Genomic DNA, 23363 nt, shown 5'->3' with positions numbered 1-23363 from the left:
CTGAGAAAAGGCAGAAAGTGTTTTTTTTAACCCAATATTTCTCTTTCTCGTGACATCACAGAAAGAGAAATCTTTCTGCCTTTTCTCAGGCTAGGATGAACCGATTTTATTTTGTTTTGCACATTTATACTACATAGGATCACAGAATTCAATACACCTTCATATTCAAACCGGTGAAGTAGGCCTTTAAGGCTTGTGTTCAGCTTTCCAGCTTTTTGACAAATTAACATGCACTAAAAAAGGTATAGAAAAATGTAAAACACTCAAATGCCACATGATTTGATGCATATCCCATTTATTTTCAATATGCATATTAAAGTATCATCTGTTTTTATTCTTCAGACTCCCTCGACATCTCAAGGGGGGTGGCAATTAATGAACCAAACGTCCTTTCGAGCAAGGAATACTTAAAATTTCTCAGTGCAAAACAGCTAAAGTCAAGTTAATTAAACCAAGACATCCTTCCCAACCCCCAATAAAAAAAAGCCAGTAGTTAACACATATAAATAAAACACAATGAATTTTAAAGAGTGGAAACCACTTTTTAGCTTGAAGTGCAGGATCCCTTATTCTGCAGCAAAGCATCAACTTACACATTTCCACCTCATATACATATATGAATATCAACATTGTGTATTATAACCTTGTTAAAGTTTTTTACAAGAGGTCCATATTAATTAAAGTGTTATTAGTTACATGAGGGGAATTCCTGGTTTTTGTGTATTATTATTCCTGTCAAAATTACTCAATTTATTGGCTACTTTTTAAAGATGTACATACATTACTGTACAGTCTGAGATACACTATCTCACACACACACACACACACCTTGTTGGCCACTTTATGCAGGAACCTCAAGTACTGTATGTGCAACTGGTTTGTTGTGTAGTGAAAGTCAAATGATCGGTCTTCACTGTGAGTGGACCGAACGCCAGTTGTAAAAGTCTTAATCTCAAACAAAACATCTGAAACAAGAAAAAAATGCAAACACGCAGACAAAGCGTAATCCCCTCACTGAAATCAAATCATCTCATTCGCCCCTAATTTGCATTACCCATTTTCTCCATCTTCTTTTCAGTTTAGTATTCCCATAGTTCCACAAGCTCACTCCGCTTTTTGGTGAGGGAATTTGAAATGAATGAAATTAAAAGAACACTTTACTCGCTGGTCCATATCGCTTTTTGTCCACACAATCTACACTCTCGCGTCTTTGTCTTTAAATGATCTCTTAATTGTATTCTATCCTTGTTCTGTTTCAACAGCTTGCAAATGGTAAGAAAAACAGTCATCTTAACACACAGGCAACATGTACACACTCATCTGAAAGGGAGCACACAAACAAAGATTGGACCATGTAATATGTCAAAACGTCATTAATGGGAGTGTGATGATGTGCGGACATGAGAGACATACACAAAGACGGGACACACGGGCTAGGTCCTTCAGGCCGTTTGAAACTGAGAAACAGTAGTGAATTGGAAGATCAAGGTGTCCCTGTTTTGTTGCATTGGTTACTGGGGAAGCCCCCCCCCCCAGTTTTGGCAGGCAGCGATTCTGGCAAATGGGTCGGTTTGGTGCGAGAGTAATCAGAGAAACTGCTTGGTGCCGTGGACCTTGGAAGGGTGTTCTCAGTTCAGGGCGCAGTCATTCATCTTTTGACGGTGGGATCAGAATGTGAACAGAGTAAGCAAGCAAGGAAAGAGGAGGAAGCCACGGGAGGAAAAATCTGCATTTCAGTGTTTCTGAAGAGTCCCAAGTCCCTAGCCTTGACAGTATGTGGACCCAATTTTGGCCCTTAGTACTCGTTCTCTACTCCTCCGCCGCCCTATGTCAGCAGTCGGAGACCTCGGATGTGGTGGAGTCACTGGTGAGTTTCCTGCGTTGTCTCACGTATTTGTCCTCATCCTATAAGGGCAGAAGAAAGGGTTGTTTTCACTTACAGCTGAAATCTAATAAGGTTCCTGTAGAGTGCCATCCTCAAGTTCCGAGGTACACACAAGATATTACACAGATTGAACTTTTTCTTTGGTAAAACCCTTTTGATTTTCATGATCCCCTCTCCTCCAGTATCACTAGCAGTAGTACCAATGGATCCTACACATTTTGCATTTAGAATAAAAATACAAAAGAAATCCCTGCACACACCTCTCTCATTACCAATTCTTCTTTTATTCTATGTGCACATAATATGTTATATATCTATAGATATAGATATCTATCTATCTATCTATCTATCTATCTATCTATCTATCTATTATATATGATAATGTTTCGAATAGGAAACGAGCGTGTGAATAGTTTTTTTGTGTAGGGATGCACCAATCTGTCGTCTTCTTTCCCGATACAGATGGCAATGCCTCAACTCAGGATATCTGCCAATGACGATTTCTTTATTGAGCCAATATTAAAAATGATTAATCAATGATTAATCCTCATCAGATGGAACTCATTGGAGTATGTCAGGAAACAATAGTCCAAAACTCTATTAAATATGGTTGGGTCAAGTCATGTTTTTAGTTTTTGTGCGTGTACTTACAGTCTGAAAGACTCCATTTTGGCCCCACTCTCCAGGGGAGTGGTCCTCGAGGTCCTCTGCCTCCTCTTCCTCTTCCTCCCCGTCCTCCTCTCTCACTGTGTCCATCCCGTCTTCCTCGTACTCTGTCAGACAGTCCGACTCTTCTGCTGAACGGAAAGATTTAGAGCACATATTACAGAGACTCAACCAACCAGGTTTAGATCGCTCCCATTAAATATCAGGGACATATCCACCTGTTTCTCCATAAAACAGACAAGGTTGAAGGTATGACACGTTATTTAGAAACACAACTTAAATGATCCCGACGGGGAGCTGTACATCAGAAGAGGAGACTGCTGCCACATTGACTTCTAACACATGAGGCATTGAAGCTGTGTCAAAAATATTGTAACCACTATGAAAAGGAATTGTTTATAGCTCATATATAACGATGAATCGGCCAGTGATCCTTCACCTTCTGCAGCCACGTAGCTTTGGACTGGCTCTATTCGCGACACAATCTCTGCCAGGTCAGTGAAGTAAGCTCCTGGAAATGTGCCGGACTGCAAGACAAGAAACTAGAATTATTTCCTGACCGTATACAGTAGGTTCTTATGGTGAACATGTATGTATTTACACATCAATCACATTACATTGTATTTATGGTGCACGTGTGTGTGTGTGTGTGTTCTTCTCACATCCGTTATCTTGCTGTCGTTGTAGTCGGCCGATCGGTGGTCCCTCAGCATGTTCTCGATAATATCACCTCGGGCCCAGCCAGTAAACACCAACTTGCCGTGCTGGAAGCCCACATCCTGAAGCGGTTTAGAAAAGACAGTAGACACATGTTTTGAGAAAAATGCCAGTGCACCCATGTTCAAACGTGCAACTTAAGGCACTTCAATGCTTATGGTATAAACCTACTGCGTCAAATCATACAAAATAAACAAGTGCGAAGAGTACAGAGAGCTGCAAAACATGTTTTAGAGTGTGCGCTGCTGGGTTGGGTTTTATCAGCTGGATAATCTATTAGAAGGACACAGGAAGTTCAAAAGGAGCACAGCTAGAGCTTGCAAGTGAAGATGAAGGTGGAACAATTAGATGCATTTCCTGCTAGTGGCTCTCATTGTCACACACAACTTAAAACAGCACTATGTTTAAAACAAGACAAGATTGGTCTGGGGCTTCCATGTTTGAGTAACAGATACATGAATTTAAAAGGCTTATGAGACATAATACATAAGACAGGTTTTTAAAACTCTGTTTGGATGTGTGCATTGACATTACAAAGAAATGTAATCATGAATGGGTGCTTGTTTATGCGTATGTGATTGAACAACACAGCACTTGTAAGACGAATGTTGCGCTGCTTTAAAGCAAATGTGAAGTCAGGGAATGTTTTTTGCGCCTCATTGAAATAAATGAAGGGGCTGTGTCTTTTATACAGTGCTAATGTCAGTTGTGAACTTGGCAGTAGCCTAGAAAAAGACATGGAGTGATGCCTTGGTACAGAATTCCTCCTGTGAGGAGTTAAGCAATGGGATTACCTTTCAACACTATCCCTAGAGCTAGTATACAACTGAGCCAATGTTGACAGTGCTCTTTATTTGCTCAGATATGACAGTTGACTTGTGATGTTTGATTTTCACCAGGTAACTCACATAGATCTCGTCAAACTTGCCAAAGTCCATGGTCTTGAAGCGATCGATGGGGGGTCTGATGTACTCGCAGTAGGCACTCTTTTTCACTACCTCCAACTGCCGCACACACGACACGTAGGCTAGGCGAGACTGGATCTCTGCCATGTCTGGGACCTGTCAAGGAGGGTGGTTGCGCGAGATATACACATATTGTTTGGACTTATAACACAAAACAGAAGTAGTATTCTGTATTTTATGATGCCGAGTCATTAAATATGCCAAAAGTGCCTTGGGCTGCCAACCCATACTGTACCTTTACTTTCTCTGCCCAGGGATTGATTCGTTTCCATAGCAGCCACCAGCCAGACAGGGAGTCGCCATAGTTACAGAGGTCAGTCTCATCTTGGCTACCCACGTCGATAGCAATGACTGTTTTGGCGCCCATGTTCCTCGCAATGTCAGCTGTTGGACGTGTCACGGGGTTGCACAAGCGTTCACACAGACGTACAAACACAACACAACGAAAATCCAGCAGCAGGGATGGTAAGACAATGAATCCTGTGTTATTAAGCTTGTTGATTCAGCATATTATCACTATCTTTATACTTTCAATTCAGGAGCCACAAAGTTCAAACAGACTTACACCACAAACATATCTGTGTATTTTGAAGTAGTCAAGACACTCAGTCAGAGCATGTTTGGTCAATTAGTGACAGAACGCACTCAAAGAAAGAAAAAAAATGATTGTATTCATTCCTGGCCAAGAGTGCAGGCCCCTGAAGTCCTGACCTTTCCAATTGAATTGCTAGCGTTAAGAAGATGCAGTGAGCATATTTGTGGTGTGAGCCAATTCATACAGAAGCAACATCCCACAAGCCCCAAAGCACTGATCCAGTGTACCAAGAACAACTAGAAATGCAGCTGATCGAGCACAAACTCTGCAGAGAAAAAGGCAGACTCAAAGACAGTCCGGAAAAAACGAAATGCTGATTGTATAAGGCTCCCTTTAGTTGGATCAATGTTTGGGCCCAGAAAGGCAACATATTTCACAGACCTCAAGAATGACCCTGCGTTCCGAATCGCATACTCTTTCTTTTTTCTATTCAATCTAGTTAGGATGCAGTAGGCATACTATTGGAATATACTTTTACTCTCTCTTATTTCATCATAACATTGCACCTTGATCTTGCCTCTTGCTTTTATATCCGTCGCATCCCCGTTTGTTTTCATATGGAGGCTTCGTCGATGTGACGTCACTTCACGTGCGCACCGGATTGTGGGTCAGAATCGCCCAAAGAAGATGCAGTTTTCAACACTAACAATCCTGGCCGGATGAAGTAGGACATCCGGGTACTTCTAACCATCCTAAATCTGGCCACAAGAATCGGGACATCCTAAATCTTTTTTCTACATACTATATAGTAGAAAGTATGCGATTCGGAACGCAGGGCGTGTTTTGCTTGGTAGATAATGGGACATGATTCCCATGTTCAGAATTACAAGGCTCAGCTCGGAGCTTTATGAAATCTGTTTGGTCGTTACAGTGAACATTCTTCATCATAACCACACAGAGACCGACTCAGGAGAGTCTTCCTCCCCCAGACACACACCTCATTTTACTTCAGGTTGAAATAGAAGCAAATACTGATTTTAAAATGAAGCTTCATCAACATAATGAACCAAAAATGTAGGGCTGGGCAATATGGTTGAAATCATCATTATCAAAATAATAATAATAACCATCTTTTCTTAGAACAATCATTTTACAATGTGGAAAATATATGCCTATTCCATATCGAGGAATAAAACTGCAGCTGTTAAAAAAAAAAAAAAAAAGCAGTTTTAAACTAGTTGATTTGGAGTCATTCGGTTGGATAACAAAATGATAACAGGTTATCATGTATGATGATTCTGCTGAAAGTCAATAAGCAATGATATTGCACTACTGCCCAGAACCTACAGAAAAGTTCACATTTTTGACGCAAGGGGGGAACCAGACTTTAATCTCAAAGCAGGCCGGTGTCTTATGGCATTCTATCATTGCAGAATTACTATATGATTTTTCATTGTCAGGAATTGAGTCATCTTTTACACTAGTGGTCATCCCTCCCCCCGATATTTTTAAATTCTACACCTTTCAGACACCGGGCTGTTTGAAAGACAACAGTCCCCCTCTTCTCTGTGCTATTTCCTAGTTGAAGTTCAACATGTCATTTCAATCACTTGAGTCCACAATGTCAATACACTTTTAGAAGTTTTCCCCCCCATCTAGTGATACAGAATATTCCAGCATCCGAATGAGATTGTTAACTCACTGAGCTTTTCTCAGTTTTTAAACTTGTGTGATGTGGTTCATTAGGACTAAATTGGTCTAAATTGATGGTCTGAATTGATGGTCTGAATTGATGGTCTGAATTGGTTCCATAATATTCAGATGGGGGAAAAAACTCCTCACATTCCTCCGGTTACTACCTGAACCCCCCCCCCCCCAAATCAGCATCAAGACAAAGTCCATGTCTATGTACTACTTACCCAGCATTACAACACTTGATTAAAACCCCTCATAATAATCCTCCCCGTCCCTCACTCACTCCACCTCCCCCTCCTCCTCCTCTGGGGACGGGAGTTTGTTGACATTGAGGATTGTGTGTTGGTTGGGGAGGGTTGTGGTGGTGGTGGAGAGAGGGTAGTACCACCTCTACTTGCCTGGCAGGTTGTTGATGTAGCCACCGTCCATAAGCAAGTTGCCATCTTTGGGGTCGCAGAGAGGCGGCAGATACCCCGAGAGGGTCATGCTCGCTCGCACATAGCGCCACAGAGAGCCTGACACACCAGGGAGGGAAGGAGGGAGGAGGAGGAGGAGGAGGAGGAAGGGGGGAATAACATCTCAATCATGTTTGCTACACGTTTCAGGTTAGTGTTGTCGACGCAGACCGCAGTCCTAACGTCAGAGGGAGGTCGGACAACGGGAGCTGAACCGATCCCTGCAAAGGCTAGGACTGTGGTTCTGCCCGCCCAAAGAGTCTGTAGTACACCAGTGCACACCTTGTTACCTCGCACAGAGAAGCCTGTGTGACTTGTGCGTAAAAGGTAAAACAAGGAATTGACTCACAGAGCACCAAGGCTGTTTGGATCTCCAAACTGTGTCCCAACAAACAGCGCCTTATGGCATGTGAACATAGAAATTTTCTCCGTTCGTATATGTTTTTGTTGTTGCAAAAATCCACAGATACTGTACTGTTTAAGATTAATTCCATTGTGCTAAATCTGAGGAGAAGAAAACTAATTTATTGTAATGGACCTACTTTAATTGTAGGCAGATTTTGTGACAACGTTTGGAGATCCTTCACAGTGAACAGGGCAAGGGAAGCACCCAGCCTGCCCAGTCTTGCAGTCCAGCTCGGTGCCAGCAGCAGGGGGCAGGAGCAGGCCAGGCGCTGCATGGGTTGGAAGGATAAGGAGCACCGCAGACAACAAGGAGTGCATCTGTACGTGGAGTTTATATATGTACGAATGCTGAGGCAGAATTATCTTACTGAAATATGACTTAAAAGAGGGATTACTACCACCTACACAGCTTTCCATTTGTTTTTCTTTGTAACTCATACAGAAACTACAATGAATGGGCAACAGCAGGATCCAGAACACATATTCTAAAATAATTCAAACTAAATGAAAAAACAAAAAAAAGGTAATATACATGCTAGCAATATATATATATATATATATATGAGAAATATATGGGTTGACTCAAGGTGCCAAACACTGGCATGCACATAGAAGCAAGCAAAGCCAGGGGGAGAGGACAGGTGCTGCTGGGAGAGACTGAACGTGTTCCTTCAGGTAGAGGTGATTGAAATGAAACAAAAGCATTTCACAAGGACTTCCCCATGTGATCAAAATGTAGTTCAGACGCTATGTAGGCTTCCACCGACACGTAAGATGATCCACAACAACAACAACAACAGACGGATGTGATGTTGACATGGTGCAGCTCTTCACTATCACTGAGGCAGCGGTGTATGTCACCGTCAACGCAATAGGCTTTGCTTTAATCAAAAGTTAACACACAGTACTGCCCGTTCACTACAGCGCCTCTCACACTGAAAATCCAGCTAAATCCAAACCAATCAAGTTTTAATTTACTTTGATTTCACATCGGCCAAGCTTAGTTATCTTCAAGTCAGTAACTACATTTACTTTTTTATAAAATAATTAAGGGTTTAAAGCTCACATCCAGAGGTGTATAGATCTAGTTATCGATATACAAAAGGGGAAAGGAACATTTTAGCAAATATATGGGACCACAAGAAGCCAGACCATCATGCATCTCTCCATGACACATAGATGGCAATACATGCGGAATTCAAAAGTGGAGGTCAGCATTTTTTATTCTGAGTTGGTGCCAAGGCAACTGGAAAAGTGTGTCGTGTGTGTGTCAAACCTAAAGCCAAATGGAGATAATCATATGTTCTATTGGCCGTAACTCATGGAAAGATGAGGCCCTGATTTGATCAATTGAGTGGATTTAGTCTTTCCTTCCAAACCATGGGCTCCCAGTGTCCAACTGCTCAGTGTGGGGTTAGTTACGAGTGGGAAGTTGGGAGGGAGAGGACAAGAAAGAGGAGGAGGGTAACCGAGTGCTCGATTGTCCACTTAGGGATGGAAGAGTAGGTTTTTGGTGAGCGGGTGTTTAAAATCTGACCTGGGACATTGTTAACATAGCAACCATCCACAAGCAAGTGGCCGTCCTTGGGGTCGCACAGGGGAGGTAAATAGGGGGTGTAGGAGGCGCTGGCTCTAACATACTGCCAGACGCAACCTGTCAGGAAATGGAGATGGAGAAGGAGGAACACATCAAATATGGGCCGCACTCCACGTCACAGATGGAAATAAAGAGAGAGAGAGAAGACGGAGAGATAGAAAAAGGAACACATGGAGAGGAGGAAATGCCCGCAACATAGAGAAGAAGGGCGCAAGAAGCTGCCAGGAGCAATACACAGAGGATTAAAATATCAACAAAATAGTTTACTCATACCTATGTTTTTTTTACCAAATACAAAAGCATACATACTCTAAGACTACCTTTACAACCAATGCAATACTATTCATATGCTTAATTAAGGAAGTATAATATTTTGTACAGGATGATGACAAGATACCGAAGTATTGGGCTAAGAAACATTAGAACCTATCCATCATAGAAAGGACAACATGAATGGCATGGCACCGGATGTATGTAGTAGATAGCTAATAACATTGTGACTTCATGTGTTTGATGTGTTCAAAGCATATTATACAAATTAAGTATGTTAAAAAAAAGATAGTATTAGCGTTGTTAGAAGACTGGTCCAACAGGCACAGAGAGAGAGAGAGAGAGAGAGAGAGAGAGAGAGAGAGAGAGAGAGAGAGAGAGAGAGAGAGAGAACCCCCCCATTTCAAGAAGGGTTGTTGGGCATTTAACTAAATTAAATCAAAGTTGTAATGTAATGCAGACCCATGACACTCTTTCCCTTACACCCGTTAAAATGTCTCTTTTCCCCCCAAATGGCTGGAACCAAAGTGACATATTCAGAATGGCATCAACCCACCGATCAGACAAAAACACAGCAGAAAAGCTACAGAGAGCACATAATGGAGGTAAATGAGTGGTAGAAGCAACATCAAATGTCATTAATGAGCAAGGAGAGAAATGCCAGGTGGAGTGTTCTGGATCCTACTTATTTAAATAGACACAGGAGGGGAATCCGCATTCTTGGAGTCAGCGACAACACAGGTTATTTTGTCTATGGCGTACCCTTTAGATGGGCTGCCTATGTGAAGTCTGTGCTGAAAGAGCTAACTAGATAGATAGAATTCAGGAGGTTCGAACAACAGCTACAAGCTTTATCCATTGAGCAGATGAAAAGATGAAGAGGTAGAGATGTTTAACAGAGACAGAAAAGAACATCTAGATGAAGAAACAGACATGAGCCAGAAGATTGGAAAAAATGAAATAAAAGATGAAAATATAAATGAAAAAGGTAAGAAAGAACTGGTGCAGTAAAGAAAAAAGCTGCAGATAATGGGAACAATGAGACAGAGGGAGGAAAAGGCTTTGCGCTCCAGCAGTTAGTTCATACGCATGCCAAGATGCAAACAAGCGTTTAGTGTTTCCCGTGCAGGACTCACGCCTGCAAACCCCTCAAATCCAGTAATCAGCCTGAATTATTATAATAATGATAATAATAATACAATAATAATAACAACGATCGATTCAAAACATTGCTTTACGATGAAACCAATGCCTCAGCACAACAACACAGTAAATTACTAGGTAGCATTACAATGATTATGCTGATTTTTTTTGTGCATGGATTGGATTTGCAAGGTTGCGGGGGTCCTTTAAGGGCTAGATTTGCCTCTAGCTTAAGTGATGGTGCACTTCCTTTATGCCAAACAGTCGAACAGAACACATTTGCCTTTACATCAGCAAATAGAGACACAAGCAGAGAAACATCTAAACTGGGTTTTCTCTTGTACAATTTTAGTACATTTAGTAAACATGTGGTGTAATCTCCCTCTAAACCCTTTGTCATACTCCAACCAGATTGAAGCGTGTATGTTTGTAGAAGCCAAATAGTGGGCTTGCAACCAAAACCAAGAAATGCTTTTGACTTTGATGGCTGTAATGTATGCAGACTGTTCCATTCAAAGTTTTGTTTGGCTCATTTTCTCTGGGTCTGATGTTTTAGGATTATATCCATTAAGTTTGACGAGTTTCACCACGTTTACATGACCCTATTAAACCAACACTTATGGCGCTTTTCCACTGCGTGGTATCAGCTCAGCTCAACTCGACTCGACTCGCATTTTTGGCGTTTCCACCTCAAAATCATGGTACCTGGTCCCTGGTAGCGGCTGCTTTTTTGGTATCGCCTCGCTCTAGGTTCCAAGCGAGCTGAGCCGACTAAAAGGCGACGTCGGCAGACTGCCGGCCACTGATTGGCCAGAGACTACCAGCTTCATTCTGTTGTTTATTCTCCCAAACTCTCTGGACTTTTCGAGTGTATTTTGTCTCCCCGCGTGCAGCCTTCTCTGGCTCTCTTTCATTTGATTGGCATCACAGATCCAAAAAAACATAATGAAATGTCCATATATTCGCTAAGCTCACCCAGTTGTGTTGGTTGTTGGGGATGATACTTTAAACACGACATGAGAGGAGACATCTACGTATATAGCCTTAAGTAGCTCAATAAAATATTCAGGCTGAGACACGGCTTGCATTTGCAAACACGTAGGCTATCCTGAAACAAGCACAAAACAGTCCACCAAGGGTGGTTTTCCTTAAACATTTTCCATCCGTATTTTTGGCAGTTGGTTCAGTTTATAGTACAACAACTGGTCGTAATTTCTGCTTTGCAACTTGGCTCCGGAGTTGGCTTTCTGCCCCTTTGTATGACGACCCCGCCCACGTTCAGGAGGTACTATTTGCAGTGGAAAACGACCCGTGCTGAGCTAAGTCGAGTTGAGTCGAGTAGAGCTACATGTGCGGTAGAAAAGCAGTGTTACAGTTATAGAAGTTTTCAACAGCCCTTTGAAAACATGCAAACTTCAATCTAGTTTGGAGTAGGCCTAAAACCACCTTTACCCATAAATGTGAGCGCATGCAGTCTAGTCTACTACCCTACAGCCAACCGTGAAATCTGGTTAGTGCAACAACATGCATATATATTTACATAGATAATAGCTTTAGTTATTGGGCTATTTCCATTCTTAATTTAGTTCTGCAGGCATTAATCGCCCTTTAATTACTTCTAAAACATTAAATCGATGAGAATGCTAATTTAATTTCACAAAAGAGTTATCTGTTAAGAGCAGTATTATTGAGTGAGTGGTGTGAAATGTTGAGTATGACCTAAGCAATAACAAATGTATGTGTGTGTTTGCTTTTATGTGTGCTCATCTAAAATCAAATAATGTGTTGTACTTAAAATGAGTCTAATGTACAAAGTACTGTCTTGAGCCATTCACAGTTGTACTATAGTAGAGAGGGTTGGCGGCCCCCGGCAGTCAGCTCAGCTGTCACTTACCATCCTGGTGAACACGCATGGCTGAGGCCGTGATGTCAGTTGTGACGTTGAAGTACGGCAGCCACAGGTCCTGGAGTCACAGAAAGTATCTCGGTGTCAGAAACCCTCACTATTATAAAACAGGACCCTCTTGTGCCTTACTACAGTGGTAAATCAACTATCTCTCTGAACCTGACATGTGATTTCATAGCACACTGCCTCACCTCAGCTTGCTTGTCATGGAACACATTATAGATGTTGGTGTTGAAGGCGGACCCAGAGAACATGGAGGTGATGGGGTAGGTCAGGTCCAGGACTGTTTTAAATACAGAGTTCATTGCCTGTTGAGCAACAAAATAAAGTGAAATCAGAAAATAAGTCAACTGTTAATTACCTTTCCTTGATCGAAACAATAAGCTGGCTTACTGTGCATACCACTTTTAATACACTGAAAGAGAACATATAGAAGTATGCAGGGAGAATAAATCATTTGTCACTGCAGACATACGAGCAAGAGAGTAATGACAGAACTAGAAAATCCCGCAGAGATTTTAAAAGTACGGGGCCCCCGGCGCCGACCGCCAGCCCCACAGGACCTATGGTTATGGAGTTATGGCCAATTAGCTGCTAAGCCCCGCCCCTGCGTAAACATTTTGGTCAATGGCGGCCATGTTTTTCAAGCTATAATACTCATCGTTTACGGACAATTGTATCTTAGACCCCCGAGGTTTCATGAGCAATTTGGTGTCGATACAGTAAAATTTGAGAAAGTTGTGGTTAAAAACCTGTTTTTCAGTTTATGCTAATCAGCGGAAAATATTTCCAGGTTGACATTTATGGTCCCAGAGGCTTCTTTGTAGAGCAAACCTCAAGTGTACTTGTGTCAGAAATTTCAAGTCAATCGGACTTACGGTGTGAGGGACGTGGCCTCTCAAACTTTTTTTTAGTCTGGGCTTAATAACAGCGCCACAATGTGGAAAATCAAAAAACTGTATAATAGCACACCCCGTGGAGTGGGGACGGACGTTCTGTGAATTTTTTGCATGGATAAGTGTAACGGTGAGAGGGGAGATAGAGCTAGAAAAAACACGGAAGAAATAAGAATAAGTTTGGTGGATAACAATAAGTTACAGGCCCTCTGAACTTAATAATGGAACCAGATGTGTGCAGCACCTTTGACCACTCCCTGGCTCTCTGTTTGGTTCTGACAGCGCTCCTCTCCTCAGCGTACAATGCACCAATGAACGAGCCGATAGACGTTCCGCCCACTATGTCAATAGGAATCCCGGCTTCCTCCATAGCTTTGATCACACCCACGTGAGAGCAGCCTCTGCATGAGGGAAAGCAAACAGGTCAGGTACACTAGATAACCTACATGTTGAAGAAGCTGCACAGGGCACTGAGAGGTAAACAATTACAAATGTTCCTATTTTGTTTCTATGCTCACCATCAGAATTTTGTTAGTGACAAAATAAGTATAACATTTTCAAAATAGAGGCGCCTGTTTCGTGCAAAGATATATTAATGTCAAAATACAGGTGTATTTTGAGATAAAGAAACTCCCCTGCATCACCATTTCATGAGGGTCAAATGCAATGTTTAGGGCTGTTGACATATTACATAATAGGGGAGAACGGGGTAAGTAGGCACACTTTTTACTCTAGTGAGAATTGCTTATCAGCTAAACATCTTTCAATAGTCATTCCTACATTAAATTGAAGCTTAAGGTGTTGGCTTGAAATGTGTACCCCTCACTTTTTCTATCTTATTGTAATAAAGAAGAAATTAATCATCAAAGACACCCTTACACATTGTGACAACCAACCCCATCAAGGGGTCGGTTGTCAAACACTATGGGGTTGTTTGTCACAATGTTATCTTAATGGGAAATAATCTTAAAAAGAAAGCAATAAAGTAGAACTAAATTTGAAAGTTTATTGCATTGTCAAGTTGACAAATAGACCTTACATAACTTACTGTAGCCTTGGCAGCTGGTCTAGTTTGGGATGCACTGGGTTGTTTTGATTTTGTTGCCCTTTTTTCTTTTGCATGCTAGCTGCCTTTTCCTGCTCTATTCTTTCCTTCTCTGGGGTGTCAGTGAGGATACAGCTTGACAATTTATTTCGTTATTGGGTTCCTTTTCTGGCTGCAGCCTTGAGATAACATGTGACCACCAACCCCCCAAAAAATGTGACCCCAACTTGAATTTCTTGCTAGCATCAAGGCCAACAACCATCTGACAACTAATTAGCTTGCTAACCACAAACTAAACTATAGTTTACCCTTCACACTTTGTATGGGTAACAAGTGTTTTGTTATAAACCCATTGTGTAAAAGCCTAGAAGAAAAATGCTGAGGAGCTAAATATTTTCAATTTGACGTGAAAAATACAAACAGTCGTCTCACCTCAAATTCAGCAGTCTAACTCCAAGGAAGACTATGTAGGTGACCTCTTATCCCAATTCTGGATATTTACATACCAAAATTTCACAGACAGCGCCTTCTGGTTCCGAGATATAACGATTGTGACAACCAACCCGTGTGACAAATTACCCCGTTCTCCCCTATTCATGTGGACTGAATCTTCAATGTTACAAAATAGTAAAGACACAAACAGCTCTCTGCACTTCTATGCTGATAGTTGGGAGCAGCTTTGCTCACCTGGCTCCACCCCCCCCCAGCACCAGGGCGATGCTGTTTCCAGTCAGGACTCGGGCCAGCCGAGAGAAATCACTGTGCCTGTCGGCCGTTTTCTCAAACACCTTCTCATATACTTCTCTCTGTGAACACAGAACATACACATTAGATGCAGTAGACACTTTATTTTCACATCAAGTAGCTGTCTTTACTGTGTGTGCGCTGGAGAAACAAAACATATTGTTTACACACAGCCTAGGCTCTGTAAACGGGTGTATTGCTCGCAATGGTGGGCCCTTTTGGTTACATACCCTTTGTTTACATACCAGTTTACAGAGCCTAGGCTGTGTATTGACACCAGATTTCCTTTCAGGACACTCATGCAGTACAGACAGGTTGTGGATCGTGAGCAGATGTTCACGGATTTTGATTAAAAAGGGATTTTGACAACAAGCGTTCTCCAGAATCGCTGACTTCCTGCAAATGACATTTGCTCCGTACCAGTTTGCTTGGGCTGCGTCTTGAGAAGACCCTGCGTGGACACTTGAGGTGCAGATGTCCCGAGCACCAGCTCCGCATGTTGAGCCACTCCACCGTCCTGGAGGGGCCCGGCCCGTCCTCTTTATGCAGCAGGACCAGCTGCTTCAGAGCCCGCACTGCTGTGTTCTCCAGCATCTGCTCCAACTGGAGGGGGAGACAGTTAGAAAGCAGACAGACCCTGCGTTCCGAATCGTATACTTTCTACTATATAGTATGTAGAAAAAAGATTTAGGATGTCCAGATTCTTGTCGCCAGATTTAGGATGGTTAGAAGTACCCGGATGTCCTACTTCATCCGGCCAAGATTGTTAGTGTTGAAAAGAGCAACCTATTTGGGCGATTCTGACCCACAATCGCACACGTGAAGTGACGTCACATCGACGAAGTCTCCATATGAAAACAAACAGGGATGCGACTGATATAAAAGCAAGAGGCAATATCAAGGCACAATGTTATGATGAAATAAAAGAGTAAAAGTATGTCCCAATAGTATGCCTACTGCATCCTAACTAGATTATATTTATCGTCGGATGTAGTATGGAGAATAGAAATAAGAAAGAGTATGCGATTCGGAACGCAGGGATTGTGAATACTTTGGTTGTTAACTCTAGCAGACACACACACATACCTCTCCCAGTGCAGGTTCCTGGTCCCCCAGGCCTACGATGAGGATGCAGTCAGCCTGCCGGATGCAGCGCTGTGTCCATGGGGTCATGGTGCTGTCAGTCTGGTACAGGACAATCCGATTGATGTCCTCCTGCTGAGCCAGCCAGCCAGAGAGACGGTACTCGTAGATACTGATGGACACGGGACATGAGCGGGGATGAGAATATGGAATAATATTTTATTTCACCAAAACAGATTCAGACAATGACCGGGATTCATTTTACAGAATACCAAAAAAAAATGCAACACCAAGACTAATGAGATATATTGAATAGAAATAATAGCGACCAAGTCAGATCCTAATTATTATAGGAGATAATGAAACAATGATAGAGTTGGAAAGCATTTGTTGCAGTCAGAATCTATTAAATGTAGTGCTACTTTCCTCTGTCAGCCCACGTTACAAGAACAACAGACTGTAGCAGGCGGGGCATGTGGGCGAATGCTCTGAAACCGTGTGCAAAATAACTTAATAACACGTGCATTCAACGAAAGAAATTATGCAAAAGACGGCAAAATGATGCATAACCACTACGCTTCATGTGATTAGTGCAGATGGGGTTCACACCAGCGATGATCCGCTCCAGAGTTCACTTACAAGCGGACCCAGACCACCTCTTACAAGCGGTCCAGAGTCCGGTTGTTTAGTGTGCACCAGAGTCTCCGACTGCGTTCAAACCAACCCAAATGAACCACACCAACAAGCTTGAACGCTCCAGGGTTCCTTTCAACCGCAATAAACAAGGCTGGTGTGAACACGCAAGAACTGAGATGGGTTTTTTCTGATGTGTGAGACTGACCTGTCCAAAGCAGAGGCACCGAGTCGCTCTTTGATTATTTCACTGGTCAAGAGCAGAGTGGGGCCTGCAAGCCATAAAACAGAGGCAGTGTAGGAATTTTGTAGTACATTTTTTAATTTTTTTATGTAAAACTTCCACATGTAAACCTATTGCATTACAAAGTCATAACGTAGTAACATGCAATGCAGTAACGTGTATCAGTGGTACTAAATAGGAACATTTTCTGGGCCTACCGATGGCACTGAGGGCATGACTTAGCTCCAGGTTGAACGCGTTGATAGGCACCTCGTCACATACAGGCAGCACAGCCACGGTGGACAGGTTGCTGGCGGGGTTGGTGACATCAGCACTGGTTGTCACATTGGGCAGACTCAGGGCCGAGGCTGGGGGTTAGAGGATCGGTGTGTGTGTAAACAGAGAATACTGTGCGGTAAATGCATCAGGCCGGACTGATATAGACATTCGTTCATGTGCACATAAAAAACGCTCCTCATTGTCACCGTACCTGAGAATGGGCTGCGGCCCTGCTGCAGGTTCCCCAGAATCTTCTGGCCTAACAAGTGGATCAACCTGGTCACTACCTAGACAAGACAAGCAGGCATCAGCACCCATTTCTATTGCATCGACAAGCCAGGCTAGATCAAGAGGAAATCACTGACCTGGGGATATCGCCTTTTGATGTAGTTGAGCGTTCCCTCGGGCAGTTTGACCAGCTCTGTGTCTCTGACGGCGTGGACGGTTGTGGCTCTGGGCTGTCTGGTCAAGGCCTCCACCTGAAGTATAACGCAAGACCATGTGAGAATGACATTATTTTTGGGGGGCGCCCTTAGCTCAGTAGGTAGGGCGTCCCCCCCCCCCCCCCGGGCCGGGCCCAGCAGCAGAACCGGGTTCGTTCTCTGCATGTCACTCCCCTCTCTGCCCCATTTTAACTCTGTCTCTTCACACTGTTAATAAAGCATGCAAAAAGCCAAAAGAAATATCTTAAAAAAAAAAAAAAAAAGAGAATGACATTATTACCGCAATGGGTTAAAAGTAACAATATAGGTATAAGGTATCAGCGTTTCATACCAGATCATTAACAATTCATTTAAGTAAAAAATTATGAAAGCACAATATTTTACTGTATGTCACATGGCTATTCCATTATTTAAAAAGACATTACATTTAATTTACACTTTATTATCCTACACGCAATAAAAGCATATCCTTAAGACATCCACATAATAGCCCTTTAAAACATAATCCTAATAAGCTTCCTGTTTCATTTTGAGGGGGAAAGAGCCCTGTTCTCACCACTCCGATGAGGTCTCCTCTGCCATATTCTCCCACCAGTTCTTTCTTGCCATTGGCCTTGCGGATGACTGAACGCAGACGTCCATTCAGAACAATGTAGGTACAGTCTGACTTGTCTTCCTGTCTGTATACATGAGAAACAAAAGTAAATACACTGTGTAAACAGACAAGGAGGTGGTGTTAAAACATTGCAACAAACGAGTACAACAGTTGATGTCTTGTACTTTTAATCCAAGAAAAAAGCTGAATACCTGTATAGCGCTCGTCCAGCCTCCACAGCCATCCAGTCGATGGCAAAGTCCATCTGCCTGACAAACGGGGCCATGCGAATGGCCACAGTGTGAGCCGCACTGAGCACCACACTGGGCTGCTCCCTCATGATCCTGCAGGGGGCAGCACACAGACTTGAGCAATACTGGCTATGCTGTTGTATTTGAAAGTAACGCTTCAAAGACTATGGAGGAATGTGTAACTGCAATGTAGGACATATTATTAATATAATATTATTATATGTATTGATGAGAACACTTAAATAACATTAGACCTCTAGGGAAAGAGGAATGTAAAACCAACGTTGAGAGATACTCAAATGTGTTTGTCCACTTTAAAAAAGGTCGACCAACTCACTCGTAGAAATCTGACTTTGAGATCTTGAGGTAAGTGCAGTCTCGGACGGCCTTGATGGTGAAGATGAGGGGCTCTCCGGTGAGGACAGCCAGCTGGCCCACCATCTCCCCCGGGTGGGTCACAAACAGGCAGACGGCCTCCTGCTTGTTAATCATCCGCTGGTAGACATGCAGACTACCAGACAGGACAAAGTGCAGACTCACGTCCTAACAAGGGAAAAGAAGGACCACATTTGTTAAGAATTGCTCAATTATTATATTGATTTCAAATATCTTGGAAATCCAGACCCATATCTAGAACGATAGAGAGTCTGGCTACGATCAATAGTAATTCCCAACTCAGGGGGCGGCTCCTACTTGTGCATTTCAAATGCCACTGCACGCAATTGGATAGCACTACAACCAATCAGAGCAATGAACAAGGTGACGTATAATACGTAATAATTAAGCCCAGTTCGTTTAGCGAAAAGCGGGATTAACTGTTAAATTAAACTTTTGCCGTGGTCTATTGGCAAAACAGAACATTCCACTTACTTGCTAATGAAAGATTTGAGTGCCGTCTTCTAAATCGCAAAGGGTCGAGGCCAAATCCATCTTAAACTCAAACAACATATCTGCAGCCATCTTTGATGTTTACTATCACAGCTTCGACGGTGCATGCATGTCACTGTCGTCATCCGGTTACGTCCGCCCTAGAGCACCATACAAAGGGCTCTGGCCATATCAGAAAGAACGATTTGATTGGTGGCTCAGGATTTCTTGACATATTTAAAGAGCTTCAATGGAGAGTGTCCAGACCAACAGGTGCAGCAAATTTAATTTGCCAGCGCCTAGCAGCAGGTCTGGATTTCCAGGCTAGATTTCAATGTATTTTGAATTATATATAGACAGAAAGACACTTAGAAAACATACATTTAATACCTGTAAGCTACTGTATGAACAGAATTATAAAAAAATAAATAAAGCCTGTTTTCTAGTTCAAATGGAGAAAAAGCTGAAAGTTTTATTTGTATTTTCTCAATGTCTAGAGAAGGACAATCCGAAGGCAGAGCACATTAACTGCATTTTGTTGTAATGAGAAGAAAAATAATCAGCCAAAAATACATTCAGTTAAATCCATTACAGTTTCTCAGTCAGCCCAAAAACCCTCTCATTCTGCTTATGTAGTAACTGCACTCTGCCTTGTTAGGGCAGCATACAGATAACGGTGGGACAGATCATTCCATTAGAAGTTTATGTGTACCTGATCTCCTTGTCTGGCTAAGACGGCTCCAGCTTTTGCTTGGTGCAGAGTCACTCTCCCATTTAACAAGGATGGGTCCTGGATTTAAGGGAAAAAGAGAAAAAAAAAGTCAAGCCAAAATGTCCAGACAAACGGTAATAAAAGAGTTTGGGAAAGTGGATGAAATGTCTAAAAAAAATTAAAAAAAATTATCCATCATACTTTGATCTAGTTGCGCTATCATGGTGTTTGGTTATATTAGGTGTAGCAATACCAACTCAGAGGCACAGAGAGAGGACAGATTGCATAACAAGAAAGTCTGTGTCTGTGTCAGTTTCATTTTATTATCAGATTTGTGAAATTTAAAAGTCTTCTCATAAGCTTAAATAGTATGCATGTATATATCTTGTTAAGTTGACAGTGCAGCCCTCCCTCCCCTGATCTAAACTCCTCTGCTGACTGACCCCCTTTCTACATCATAATCTGTCGGCAGATGCTCCAGGGGAAATGTGACAATGTGTTCATTCATGCATAAAAAAAATAACTAAAGAAGAAACAAAGAATAATGTAATCCTAACCAGCCTATTGTCGTTTGTTCATTACAGTATGTTGCAGCATGATTTGAGAGCACTGCACTGACTGCATGTTTAGATGCTTCTTTACTAGTTAGCTGTTTGACTGAAAAGTTGACAAAACTAAAACAAATGTGTTCGTATGGCATCTTTCATTTGATAAATGAGAAGAAAACATGTAATGCTATAGTCACAACGTACACGACCAGTAGTTAAGATGAAAGATTTCTTGTTTTTTTACTTTTAAAGCTGAGGAATCAGGAGAAAATGTAATACACTGATTTGGTAGAATTATTCTTATATTATAGGTTTTGCAGACAGTGTGAAGAATGTGTTCTTGCCTTTATACCCAGATGTGATTGATCAAAAATACAAAAGAAACATTTTTCTTGATGTCAACATTGGGGAATATAATGAAGTGCTTTTGTCTGATATAAACAAAGATTGAACCTTGCTTATGGATTATTTGCTTTGGTTCAAACTCCTTTTGATTAAAATGCTAAACATGTAAAAACAACACAGTGGAAAACAGCACCTTCAACATATTTGCCAATTTGATTATCTTCTTTTTTTTTGAAGTGCCACATGATTTCTCTACACAATAACTTCTAGACACACCCTCAGTAACCAACCAACATCAAACACACCTCAATCTTCATGAGCTTCAGGATCTCTTTCTGGGCTTCCTCAAACACAGCAGTACTGGGTCTATTGGACACAGGTGAGAAGATACTGTCCACTCCCGACTCTTCCTCTGGATACAGATAGATCCCTGAGGGAACCTCATCCACCGTCACCTTCCTCTCCCGCTGGTCCTGGGAGGCAGTCTGTCATGATACACATACAAGAAAAACCTCTTCCTGTTAAGATGATTAAATATACCCCTAGAAAAAAGAATCATCAATTAATCCACAGAATAACAAATTACATATGCTATAACTTTAGCGTATTATTTAGTTTAATAAAATAAAAAAAACAGGGCATTTAATTTTACATATTTGGGAAATGTTGGGCCGGTTTCGCAGACATGGATTAAGCATAGTTCTGGACTAAATTGTACCTTCAATGGACAATCTCCATTCAAAATTCCATTTAGTCCAGGACTAGGCTTAATTCATGTCTGTGAAACTGGCCCGTTATGTACTGGATTACTTATAAATGCAGCAGTCAACCTTTACTCTCGTACAGCACTGAGGTGCTGGTGTAATGTTATGTTAGGATATCAATTAAATAAAGCTTATCTCATTCTGGTCTCAAGAGTCTGCGGTGTACTAACCCGAGCAAGAGTAGGAGGAGTGTTGCCGTCCTCCGCCGAGACGGAGATCCGCCCCCTTTCATATGCCATGTCAAAGTCTGATCTCAGACCTTTCTGTAAACCTGCAAGGACAACATGTAGATAGGGTTCTTCAGCCTTTAACCAACATACAGCTTTTTCTTTATTTAAGTGAAAACAAAAACATATATTTTTAACAAGACTGACAGAAATAAATAACAAAATTACAAAATATGTACAACTAATAAATCTATACTGGTAATCATAATCAAGCGTTTTCATAAACCATGTGGGATACACACATTTGAATCTTAAAACAACTCTGCTGTGAGTCTAAAAATGTCCTTTTTAATTTAAGCCACGGGGCTCAAATTCTCTGAGTTGATTTTTTGTTCATGACACACCTGCGATTACATTTTTAGAGCAAAACCAACTCTTTGTATTAGTTTGCTTTTAGTTTTGTTAAGCCTGATGGACCGGTCTGACTTACTGTCATCAAGGCGTTAGCACATTGAAGTGTGGAGTCATACTACGGTTTCGCCATACAATTCATTCATTTCCTTACAGACAATACAAACATGATTTTAACCTGTCAGTCACATGGACGGAAACGACCGAAACCATTATGCATGTAACAGCACACACACACTGTCTAACCGACTCATTGGACAGAACACAGGGACCTGTCTCTTTAGTTAGCTGCAGTGAGGGAAACAACTGTTATCAACTGAGTGTGTCAACGTCTTCAGGCTTTGTGCGCGGACCTAAGAAAGGAGGCATGTGATGCTTCATTTGACTCTGATGTCCACACCAGATTGACTGACAGATCGCATGTTGTTATTTCACTCAATAGTTTGTCAGCTCCAAAGAATTAAAAGTGCGTACATTATGTGACATTGTAAAGCAATTACACTTTAAACTTGACAGATTTAAACACTAAAGTTACTCAATAACGCATTTAGTTCTGACATCGTCATGTAAGGATATATGGAAATAACGTCAGTTTATGGCCACATCAAAGTGAAATACATTTTTCTGATTGGGTATAATATTTGATAAATACCACGTTCATTTCAAGACTTGACGTACTTGCCAAGGACAGCACATCATTCATTATCTTATCTATAACATGAGGTGATATGTATGTGTATTGGTTCAACTAAAGAATATTAAGGGTGGAGTCAGCGAGTCTGGAGTATGTTTGTAGTCAAAATCACTTTTTTTCAAAATCTGATTTTGTATCAGTGCTCTGCACACAGTACGGATAGGTGGAATCATGAGGACATATTGACTGATTTTGACAAAAAGTGATTGTTGACAACAAGCGCTTACTCCACCTTTAAGAAAAACCTTATCTGTCTAAACAGGATAGACGTCCCTCACCGGCAATGTCCACGGGCATGGAGATGGTTCGGCTAAGAGTTGGCACTGTCGCTCCATCCTTCCCTGGTTCCCCTCCTGTACACACAGTAAACCACACATTCAAAAAGCAACAAAACAGAAAAAGGAGGAAAGTGGGGGTTAACCAT

The 23363-nt window shown here is 41.8% G+C and overlaps 1 protein-coding gene across 3 annotated transcripts in view; it reads right to left on the bottom strand.

Moving 5' to 3' along the window:
* Nucleotides 1-291: 291 nt before the first annotated feature.
* The window catches only part of pnpla6 (patatin-like phospholipase domain containing 6), a 34098-nt gene continuing 11026 nt past the window's right edge, over nucleotides 292-23363 (bottom strand). Inside the window, exons 13-36 of one of the 3 annotated variants that reach the window (XM_080029475.1) lie at nucleotides 23218-23292; nucleotides 21838-21938; nucleotides 21209-21388; nucleotides 20011-20088; nucleotides 18769-18974; nucleotides 18393-18524; nucleotides 18142-18265; nucleotides 17508-17621; nucleotides 17354-17429; nucleotides 17082-17231; nucleotides 16849-16912; nucleotides 16011-16179; nucleotides 15345-15527; nucleotides 14868-14986; nucleotides 13380-13536; nucleotides 12431-12547; nucleotides 12228-12297; nucleotides 6862-6978; nucleotides 4469-4617; nucleotides 4177-4329; nucleotides 3214-3330; nucleotides 2991-3078; nucleotides 2537-2682; nucleotides 292-1905 (exon numbers count right to left, since the gene is read on the bottom strand). In XM_080029475.1, the coding sequence (XP_079885601.1) occupies nucleotides 1831-1905; nucleotides 2537-2682; nucleotides 2991-3078; nucleotides 3214-3330; nucleotides 4177-4329; nucleotides 4469-4617; nucleotides 6862-6978; nucleotides 12228-12297; nucleotides 12431-12547; nucleotides 13380-13536; nucleotides 14868-14986; nucleotides 15345-15527; nucleotides 16011-16179; nucleotides 16849-16912; nucleotides 17082-17231; nucleotides 17354-17429; nucleotides 17508-17621; nucleotides 18142-18265; nucleotides 18393-18524; nucleotides 18769-18974; nucleotides 20011-20088; nucleotides 21209-21388; nucleotides 21838-21938; nucleotides 23218-23292 (2960 nt within the window). In that variant the 3' untranslated portion in view covers nucleotides 292-1830. Of the gene's footprint in view, nucleotides 1906-2536; nucleotides 2683-2990; nucleotides 3079-3213; nucleotides 3331-4176; nucleotides 4330-4468; nucleotides 4618-6861; nucleotides 6979-8380; nucleotides 8978-12227; nucleotides 12298-12430; nucleotides 12548-13379; nucleotides 13537-14867; nucleotides 14987-15344; nucleotides 15528-16010; nucleotides 16180-16848; nucleotides 16913-17081; nucleotides 17232-17353; nucleotides 17430-17507; nucleotides 17622-18141; nucleotides 18266-18392; nucleotides 18525-18768; nucleotides 18975-20010; nucleotides 20089-21208; nucleotides 21389-21837; nucleotides 21939-23217; nucleotides 23293-23363 lie in introns of those variants that run through there. The other 2 variants (XM_080029476.1, XM_080029477.1) reach the window with 2 other exon arrangements.

The sequence above is a fragment of the Ammodytes marinus genome (assembly GCF_949987685.1).
Source record: "Ammodytes marinus genome assembly, chromosome: 6".
NCBI classification, from domain to species: Eukaryota; Metazoa; Chordata; class Actinopteri; order Uranoscopiformes; family Ammodytidae; genus Ammodytes; species Ammodytes marinus.
This window is presented reverse-complemented; position numbering and strand designations above follow the sequence as displayed.